The sequence below is a fragment of the Hetaerina americana genome, unplaced genomic scaffold, assembly GCF_022747635.1.
Source record: "Hetaerina americana unplaced genomic scaffold, ioHetAmer1.1.p SCAF_121, whole genome shotgun sequence".
NCBI classification, from domain to species: Eukaryota; Metazoa; Arthropoda; class Insecta; order Odonata; family Calopterygidae; genus Hetaerina; species Hetaerina americana.
In genome coordinates, this window is record NW_027286304.1 from 754908 (window position 1) to 766040 (window position 11133).

Sequence of the window (11133 nt, forward strand, 5' to 3'; positions counted from 1 at the left end):
GATTAGAATGTAAGAGGTAGGAATGAGAGTAAATGCGGAATTCATTTAAAATAAGTTAGGTTTGATTGGATGACCAAGCTTTAGTCAATGTCAGTCAGCCAATTAGGTTTGCAAAAGCATTGCTGAGTGAATTGGAAATTCAGTGCAATAGATATAAATGGGATTAGAAGCAATATTAATAAAACAAAGGTTATGCGATTCTCCAGAAAGTGAAATGGGAAGCAAAACATTAAAATAGGAGGGCAAAAACTAAAGCAGGTAGAACAGTTTATACGTCCCTTAGCAGGTGTTATTTGGACCAAAGATGGTATCAAAGTAGTAGGGACGTAAGGAGAAGAATTGCGCTAGGCAAAGAAGCTTTCACAAGGAGGAGGGAGTTGATGAGAGGGACATTGAGTCAGGATATTAAGAAAAGACTCGTTAGGAAACTTTGATATGTTAAGCGTAGTTATATGTGTGGCTATGGAAACATGGTCATTGAATCAGGAGGATAGACGTAGATTGGAGGCTATTGTAGATATAATGTGGGTGTGGAGAAGAATGGAGAAGGTGAAATGGACAGAGAAGACAACAAATGAGGAAGTACTTGGTATGGTGGGAGGGGAAGAGAGGGGTTTGTTGGGAGATATTACCAAGGAGGAGGCAGATGAAGAATGGATGAAGGGGGTATTGATTGCCAGTAGTGGGATGTTGAAGAAGACTGTAATAGAGGGGAGAATGTTAATGTCAAACGAGGAAAGGGAATCTCTCCATCTCTAAGTCTCTCCATCCAGTATCCTGCGGTAAAGTCTTTCTAGACCACCAATTAGTGATAATATATTATTATCTTTAAACAAAAACAGTAATGTTTCCAATGTATCCTGGGGAATTGCTGTTGAAGACCTGTGTTTCTACAACAGAAATCTATGTCTTCTTAAATCAACAATTTGCATTGAATTTTGTTTGTATTTGGGTCGTCCGTATAAGAACGGAAATGAGTAATATTCGATTTTTGAGACTTTTAAATTACAGGAGGGTTGTGTTGATAACAACTTGAGAGGTAGGAACGAAAGCCAGAGGGGAATGCCTTTTAAAATCTGTTAGGTATGCTGATGACCAAGCTTTCATTATTGTCAGTCAGCCGAAGGGGTCACAAGCATTGTTTAGTGAATTGGAAACTCAGTGCAACAGATATATGGGATGAGAATCAATATTAATAAAACAAAGCCTATGCGATTTTCTCGGAAGAAAAAGGCTACGCAAAACATTAAAATAGGAAGGGCAAAAACTAGAGCAGATAGAACAGTTTAAATGTATCTCTGAGGTGTTATTTGGACCAACACGGTCAAAGTGGTAGGGACGTAAGGAGAAGAATTGCGCCAGGCAAAGAGGCTTTCACACAAGGAGGAGGGAGTTAAGATGAGAGGGACGTTGAGTGAGGTAATATTAAGAAAAGACTCTTTAGAAAACTTTGATATGGAGCGTAGCTATGTACGGTGCGGAAACATGGTCATTGAAGCAGGAGGATAGATGTAGACTGGAGGCTTTTGAAATGTGGGTGTGGAGAAGAATGGAGAAGGTGAAATGGATCGAAAGAAGGAAAACAAATGAGGAAGTACTTGGTATGGTGGGCGAAGAGAGGGGTTTGTTTGGAGATATTACCAAGGAGGAGGCAGATGAAGAATGGATGAAGGGCGTATTGACCAGCAATAGTGGGATGTTGAAGAGAGACCGTGATAGAGAGGAGAATGTCATTGACAAACAAGGAAAGGGAAGGAACAGGGGATAGGGATGTCTTGGATAGGGGATGAAGGGAGGAAGGAAGTACTCAGAGATGAAGAGGGACCTGATGTAGAGTAGGACGCTGGATTTTGTGTTTTGCTAGGAGTCACAAAATGTTTTATTTGGTAGCTGTGTCCATCCAAAAACCTATCTTACCGGTAGATTATTACTAACTATCTATGTTATCTCAACATCTATAAACTTCAGAAGCAAGAATACTTACCACCAAGCCTCTGTTGACGGATGCCTTGAGGAATTCAATCCGTGAAGTGATACACATAGCTTTAAAGTACTTGAACTCTGACACCTTATCCATGCACTCGTGACAAATGGTGACTGGAAGGCCATCGTCTTTGCAAACCTACAGAATGAGACAAGAGAAGGAATAATTCATTGGCAGAGAAAATACCACTGTTGTAGATGAAATGAAAAGTCTTCTGATAATGCCACTTCGTTTAACCTCAATGCTACGAATACCACTGGGGTTTCAACATTGAAATGACTGCAATAGCACCTAATTGCACACAAATTTCAATATTTTAATTGGCTAAAAATAGCTCTAGTGCCAGACAAGGTTTGTATAGAATGTATCAGGAAATTTTCCAGGGGAAAGCAAATTTGTTTCGCCACATATTACCACGTACAATGGTTCTAAATATTCTTCAAAGTACGAGGGTCATCCGGAAAGTAGTACCCGTTCGTGAAATAAAGACACAAAAGTAAATATTAACAAACATAAAAAATTTTATTTGAAAGAGGATACTTTAAACTACTTCTCAACATAATCTCCAAGCAAATTAAGGCATTTGTCATAACGTGTGACAAGTTTCTGTATTCCTGCTGCATAGTCCTTCGCCGCCAGCTCATTGAGATACGCGAGGGACCCATCTTGCACAAATTTTTGCATAATGCAGATGGTGTTTAACAATTTCATGAACAATTGTTCGAGAAACATTGGGAAAATGCTCACAGATGTCATCAATTGTGACGCGCCGATCGTTCCTCACGAATTCGTCAACTGAGCTCACCAGTTGGTCTGTAATGACAGACGGTCTCCCCGAACGCTCATCGTCGTGTGTGTTCCCCCTCCCCATGTTGAAGTTGCGACACCACCGCCGAACAGACGACTCGTCCATTACATTGTCTCCATACACCTCCTTTAATTGGCGATGAATATCACATGGGCGAACGTTTCTTGCATTGAGGAATTTAATCACTGCCCTCACTTCACAACTGGCGGCGTTCTCAATTTTTTTAAACATTGTAAACAATCACAGAAACAACACAGGCAATGCTAGCGTCACGCAACTTGGCTCAGAGAAGGCAGACAAGCCACTGAAGCTATCTGACCTCGTCCAGCGGCTACTCGCGTCGTCAGCACTTCATGCGGCACGAACGGGTACTACTTTCCGGATGACCCTCGTAATTCTGAAGATGTGGGGGACAAAATGAAGTCAGAAGCGATTATTATTAGGTAATCTACCGGTTAAGGTAGGTTTTTGGATGGACACAGCTACTAAATAAGTATTAGGTGATTCCTATGAAAACACAACTTCCTACTATAAATCAGGTCTTGGGATAGGCATATGTGTCCAAGATTCAACATAGAGAAAACTATACATCCAAACAAGCAACTGTATATGGCCTTGGTGGACTTAGAGATAGCCTTCAACAAAGCGGAATGGAACAAGATGTTTGGACTGCTGGAAAAACTCAGAATAGATTACGACGACAAAGGGATAACCTATCAGTTATACAAGGAGCAAGTAGCCACTATGTTAATGAGGGATGGAAGCCATAGGGAGGTTTAAATTAACAAAGGAGTTAGACAAGAACTCAATCTCTCACTTGAATTGTTCAAAATGTACCTGGAGGCAGCAATAAGAGAAGCCCAAGGCATCGGATTAAACGGAATTAGGATCATTGGAGAAGAGATAAACATGCTATGCTTTGGCGATAATATTGCAATGATGGCACGAAAACCAGGAGGATCTCCATAGGTTACTAAACGTACTGGATCAAGTTGTACAAAGATATAACATGAACAAGACGAAGACTAGAATCCCAGAATGTGGAAGAGAGAAGTGGAATACAGTAGTAACACTGAAAGGAGAAACATCAGAGGAAGTGGATTCCTTCGTCTATCTCTGAATTATCATCACATGGGATGGAAGATGTACTACTCCAGACATCAGGCAAAGAATAGCTCAAGCTAAGAGATTATTCACTTAGTTCAATAGTTTCAGCCTCAACTTTGTGGAAGTTCATTTTAATAAATGAAAAAGAAACACTTTGTTCCAATCCACCACTTTATTACAGGTACGACTAGTTTCGACGCTACGGCGTCATCCTCAGGTACAAAGTTTAAAGTCACAATCATTGTATATATACCCTCTTCTGGAAAGGGTGGGGGAGTTGTGGGAAGAGGGGGCGGGGAGGGGAGTACGGGGGTAGGTACGAAGGAATGTGGGAGAGGGTAGGAAACACCAGGAAAAGCGTTAGTGACTGGGGGGGGGGATTGGAAGGTGGGTTAAGAAAGGGGAAAATTTCATTGGTCGGTATAATTTGAGTCAATGGCTAATGGGGATAAAGGTACGGGTTAGGAGTCAATGGGAGTTGGGGGGAAGGGGTTAGAGGTTCTGTTTTTCTGTTATTGCTAGGGAGGCTTCCAGGAGAGGTGATACGTTCTCAAACAGAATGTCATTGAGTAAATGATGTTTCTTCATTGTTCTCCGGATCTCCAACTCTTCCTTCCTTTCCATCCTCCTCCCTTTTTCTTCACGATGTAGAATTTTGGGGATGAAATCACTGGTGTGATTTTCCTCCCACAGGTGTTTGGCAAAGTGGGATTATTCGCTATTAAAGGACAAGTTCTGTGGTCAAAGGAGACAGAATTACAGATGAGGAAAACGTGAGAACATTCGTATGGAGCTCGGTACTATATGAAGCTTGGATTATTTTGAAAAGTAGACCAGAAAAGACTACATTCCTTCAAAACCTGGTGCTGAAGGACGATGCTTATGTTCAAATGGATGGATGAAATGAAAAATTACGAAGTATACAGGAGAATAGACAAAGAACGGACCTTGTGGAGCATCAGAGACAGAAAAGAGAAGTACCAGACCGATTGGCAGAGCCTAAGACACAATGGATTCGTGAAGAATATATAATAGAAGGAAAAACACACCCAAAAGTCCCAAGAGGAAGGCCACAGGATAAATATTTGGGACAAATAAAGAAGGAAGTAGAAATTGCAATTAAAAATACTAGGAAGTAAAGCCAATTAGCATCAGATGGGGCAGGATGGCAGGCTGTGGTGTCAACCAATCAATCTTAGGATTGAACGACCAATAACGATGATATAGAAATACGTGGTCTTATGCTCAGAACTAGTGGTGTCGAAAAAACAGCTTAAAAGATTCAATTTTTCCAAAAATACGTCACACGGATGGTTTTAGACCAACATTATTCCTTTATCCAGCATTTTTAGTCTCTATAAGTAATATTTGGATATTATTTCGTTAAATTTTCGGAATAATAAAACTTTTTTTTGATCATTTACTCGACGATATATTTTTGCTCGGCCATGCAATATTAATTGAATGCATATTTAATGCAGTAAATGATATTAAGACCACTTTAATGGCTTTAAAACGATAATACACTCAAGTCACGAATCCACAACAGTTTTGGAGAAATTAATTTCAAACTTTTACTCTCACGCGAATTACGTCAATCATAAAATTGGCGATATATTTAAAAAATATTTCGAATTGGACAGAAACTGATGATTGTTTTCTCAGGTATTCCTTGCTTTAATCTAAAATAACGGAAGTTGTCACCAGAAAAACATTATTTATAGTTAATTTTACCATTTAAAATGGGAAAAAGGTTATACGGAGTTTACGCATTCACCTTAATTCACATTTCAAATTACTTATCCAACATCGCGTCAATTGGGGTTAAGAAATCTAGAAGTGGGTAGGCACCGGAGAGATCAAAACCTTCAAACCTATCTCCGATACAACATATCAAAATAATTCGACAGAAAACTGAACATAGGGTCGTCCTAAGATCTATGTTGGAGAAAGAATTTTTATGTGAACAGTGCAATAAAGTATGCCATAATTACCTCCCGATTGCAATAATATATATTTATCGTAATTTAATAATGGAAACTTGAAGAAAACGCAATTTCTGCGTATTCAATTGTGCCTTAATTCTACAACTTCATCGAAACATACCCAAAACCTATCGCACAATCCGTTTTATGTTCAATTCCGAAACAGCCAACTTAAACGCGTCGGTGGCTCATTACCACTTTGCTGAATATCTTCGTAATTTATGGAAAAAGTACACATAAAACGCTTAGATCCATATATGTATTTACAGAGAAGAGTTGTTGATTCATATAAACAGTTGCTATTTAACTTAGCAACAAACACTGTCAACAACTTTCACTAAAAACAACGATAATTCGATGGAATACTAAACGCTATGAACTCAATCAAATAAAGATATTTCTTCGCTTAAGTTTTTGATGATCAAGATGATTTAACGTGACCAGTATGTGGCATAGGTACTGTCTAAGGTTAAACTCACACAAATGGGCAAAATCTGGTAAAAAGCAGGACAGTTAATGTATTATTGCTTAAAATTAAACCTAAGTAAAATAAGAACAACCAAATTAAAAACATTAACCCACAATGGAATGCACAAAAATGTCAGTACTAGGAATAGGCACTTGATTAATACTACGAAGTGCTTTAAATCAGCACACACATATACTCACATCCAATTGTAATAGCTCTTTAATAATCTTCCAAACGAGTAAACCTTTCGTTCCATTTGGGTCGAAGATATTGATGGAAAAGTCACAAGTTTTTCGACATAGCCTACATAGGGAAATGTTGCCGTCAGTCATCTTTGGTTCAGGTAATTTTTCACTGCCGTCAATGACACAATTGACTGAAACGTTTTATAACAACTGTCTCCTTCCACATTTGGGTAGTATCACAAACCATTAGAAATAAACCGTCGGCAATGTTTAATTCACTTATCCAAGCCAAAATCCCGCGTATTTCTCGCACACGACCTTATCTAAACAGGTTATGCGAAGTGCATATAACGCTCCTCAAATGTTTGAACGCATCAAACAAATAAACAACATCATTCCTTAACCGCGAAAGGATGATGTGAAAAACATTCCGATATCTTTGCATAAATGCGAATGTTTTTCGTGTAACGGTTGACATTTCACGCAAATACTGAGTGTTTACCGAGAGTTTACAGGCGTAACTCGTGTAATTAACGGGAGTAGATGGATTATCATGGCATCTTAAAAAAGTACGTTTCTGCCGTAATAAACAATATGTCCCGTAAGGGAAAATATTGAACTTGATTGAAGAGAATAAAATACATCAGTTGATAATGGGATATATTAACACAAAGAGATAACAATAATAGTATCACCAACCCATTCAATAAAAAACTAATTGAGCTGATATGCACACAACACTTGATACTTATCCACCGTCAGTACTTGGTTTACCGTTTTTTTCCCCTCTGTCAAACTTTCACTCCTGTTGATGGTCACGTAAATAACCGAAATATGGTTACACACAAAAAATCAATGATGACTGTGGTATAGATTAAAAATACCAAATGTAACAGGTACCCAACTGCGCTTAAACTATTCCTCAGTCAATCGGTTCGGTCATTCAATCTTCTAACGATGCATGATGTTTTGTGAAGGTTATGCGGAGATGTGAATTAAAACCCTTTGGAAATAAGCAATGCTCTCATCGGAGATAAGGCAGCCTAGTTTGATGGAAATTTATGAAAGACACGTCAACAAGAATTAAAGGGGAAAATCCAGATGGTTAGCGAAAGACCAGATAGATATGTTGATAATAAGTGGACAGGGCAAAGAAATGCCTGAAACTGAAGACGTTAGCGGATGGAAGAAAATGATGTGGAGTCGAGTCTAAACCTCTGTATTCTTAACACCAACTTACACTCATGTATGTAATAAGCTCGCTGGGAGCAACAACTGAACACGCAAATTATTCCCAATAAATGCGTGAGAACAATTTCCAGCGATAACTATGCGAATGATAAGGACAAAGCGATAACAATAATAGAGCCACAGTCTCAACGCATTCAGTGAGCTATTCATTGAAAAGGAAGATGACATTTTGAGAAATATCACTGAAAACGAACTAATTGAGCTCATATTCAGACAAAACTTGTTACAAATACTTGGAATATTAGATCTACATAATTAAAAATACCTCTTTCCGTTTTAATGCTGTCGTATCGACGGAATAAACAAATATAAACAAACATTAAATCACAACCTTCGATACCGTTGCTATGTTTACTACAATAATAAACAAAGTTTTTGCAAGGTTTGGAAGAGTGGCAATATCTATGAAATCTCCGCAAATATTTTGGATTTTCAGTTTAAAACGGAAAATAATTTGTCATTATCCAGGAATCAGATGTGTAAAAGTGTAACGCAAAAGATATCAACTATCAGAACAGCCAACAGCCATTCCTTGTTCAATTGTTTATCCTCAAACTGCAGTGTAGCGAGTGTTATTGTCTGTGAAACTCCTCTCAGTTCGAAATACTGAAAGATATGGCTGAGTTACATCAAAAGCCGGAGGACAAAGTCATTCAGGAGCTTCAGGACATTGCCCATAAGTTAAGAATTCATTCCATCCGTTCTACTAATGCGTCAAAGTCCGGACATCCGACATCATGTTCTTCGATGGCAGAGATCATGTCTGTGCTTTTCTTCCACACAATGCGCTACAAAGTGAGTGAGCCAAGACATCCTTCAAACGATCGTTTCATCTTATCAAAAGGACATGCTGCTCCAATTCTGTACGCAGCTTGGGCAGAAGTCGGACTTTTCCCCGCTTCTGATTTGTTGAACTTGAGGAAAATCGACAGTGATCTCGAAGGACACCCGACTCCTCGTTTAAACTTTGTGGACATTGCGAGTGGATCCTTAGGACAAGGACTGTCTGTGGCATGTGGAATGGCTTATGTTGGAAAGAATATTGATAAGGCGTCGTACAGGGTTTATTGCATCCTTGGTGATGGCGAATGTGCAGAAGGTTCAGTTTGGGAAGCCCTGAATTTCGCCAGTTATTACAAACTTTCGAATTTGTGCGTAATTCTTGACATTAATCGTCTTGGACAATCGGAACCTACTAGTTTACAGCACGATATGGATGCATACAGGAAGAGATTGGAAGGATTTGGTTTCCATGCTCTTGTTGTTGATGGACATGACGTGGAAGAAATTTGCAAAGCTTTCAGTGGGGCCATTTCTATGCAGGAGAAACCAACAGCTATCCTCGCCAAAACCTATAAGGGTAAATACTTTCTTGATATTGAAAACTCTGAGGATTGGCATGGGAAACCATTGGGAACCAAAGCTGAGGAAGTTATCAAGCATCTTGAAGGCCTCATAAAGAATCCAGGAGCTCTCCAAATTCAACCACAAGAACCGCTTAATGATGATGCTGGTTTAGCGGATCTCAGTGCCTTGGAATTGGATTCAAAGCCGAGTTATAGTATTGGTGAAGCGGTGGCCACCCGTTTCGCGTATGGAAATGCCTTAGCGAAATTGGGTAATTGCAATAAAAGGGTCATAGCTCTCGATGGTGATACGAAGAACTCTACTTTCTCTGATAAGCTCAGGAAGGTTCATCCTGATCAGTTTATCGAGTGCTTCATAGCAGAGCAAAATATGAGCGGGGTTGCAATCGGGGCTGCTTGCAGAGATCGCTGTGTCGTGTTCGCATCTACATTTGGTGCGTTCTTCACCAGAGCTTTTGATCAAATCCGGATGGGTGCCATCTCACAAACAAACGCGAATTTCGTAGGTTCTCACTGTGGTGTCAGCATCGGTGAAGACGGACCGAGCCAAATGGCATTGGAAGATTTGTCATTGTTCCGAAGCATTCCCGGTAGCACTGTGTTTTACCCTAGTGATGCCGTTAGTTGTGAATACGCAGTTGAAATAGCGGCTAAAACTAAAGGTGTTTGTTTCATAAGAACTTCTCGCCCGAACACGCCAGTTATTTACAAGAACGACGAGGTATTTGAGGTGGGTAAAGCCAGAATCGTATTACGACACCCAAAGGATCGAATTTTACTAATTAGTTCTGGTGTTACTCTGCACGAGGCTATGAAAGCAACCGCTATCTTGGAAGAAAGTGGAGTGAGTGTCCGCGTAATGGATTTGTTCACAATTAAACCAATTGATTGTGAAGGCATAAAGATGCATGCCAAGGAATGTGGTGGAAAAGTGATAACAGTTGAGGATCACTACCCAGAAGGCGGAATCGGAGAAGCGGTCCTATCCGCAGTGTCCGAAGATCCTTTCATTACAGTAAGGAAACTTGCTGTCATGGAACTCCCACGGTCTGGCCCCCCTGATTTGCTTTTGGAGAAGTTTGGAATAAGTGCTAAGTGTATTGCTCGGGCAGTTTTACAATTCCTGGAGAAGAAATGAACATTTTTAGTACAGTATAGCATTTTCTGAAAGCGCATCCTTGAGCAAAGCATTTTAAAATGTTTACATTACTCACTTACTCTTGTTTTGTATGTTGAATAAATGGATTTGGGTCAATTGTGACATGATTAAAAAGTGTTTTATTGTGTTGTGACCACCTATTCAGCGTTGTAGATCTTCTAATTTCGTTCTCCATAGCTTGAAATTGTGTTAATTTACACGTAGACATGTACCGTATTCGTGATATATCCGATGTGTGAGAGTTTGTGAATAGTTCTAGAACATTTGAGTCAATTCAGTACTGAATGTGTCCTAATTTTACGTAATAGTTGGCATCTGTCGTAATGTTTTCATGATCAACGTAGCTTATATGCGCGTTTAAACTGTTGTCATTATGTAACAAGTGAATAACTGAAATAATACGTGCGTGTTTGTTTACCCCCTAATATTTTTCAAGTTTGACAATGATTTTTCCCAAGTTTCCACGTATTTGCGACCAAAGCAAGCGTTTTAATTTATTCTTATCTTACTATGAATGTTAAACGATGTTTTATCAATCTCGTAGTTTCAAAACTAATGGTAAATATAGCTTCGAGCAGCTGTTTAATTCCTAAATGTTTAACTCAAGTCATCAACTTGTCACTTTGGTAATATCTTGGGTATTTATCAATGTACTTACCCGAAAAAGTCTAATATATAGGAACTATTTAAGGAATTAGCGACCATAGAGCAGTAATGGCAAAATTTTCTCAGTATGGGGTCTAAAATAAGAAGCCTGGAAAAGCAAATTGGTTGTTCTAAGAAGGGGGCTATGATGGCTTCAAATGCGTGTTACTAAG

General features: G+C 39.2%; 1 protein-coding gene across 1 annotated transcript; it reads left to right on the forward strand.

Moving 5' to 3' along the window:
* Positions 1 to 8380: 8380 nt before the first annotated feature.
* Positions 8381 to 10401, forward strand: LOC139685948 (transketolase-like). The gene has a single exon (XM_071583087.1). The coding sequence runs from the start codon at positions 8405 to 8407 to the stop codon at positions 10292 to 10294; it is 1890 nt and encodes a 629-aa protein (XP_071439188.1). The 5' UTR covers positions 8381 to 8404; the 3' UTR covers positions 10295 to 10401.
* Positions 10402 to 11133: the final 732 nt, after the last annotated feature.

Excerpts from the sequence above, each read along its gene's own strand:
- LOC139685948 (XM_071583087.1), top strand. The coding sequence starts at position 8,405 with ATGGCTGAGTTACATCAAAAGCCGGAGGACAAAGTCATTCAGGAGCTT.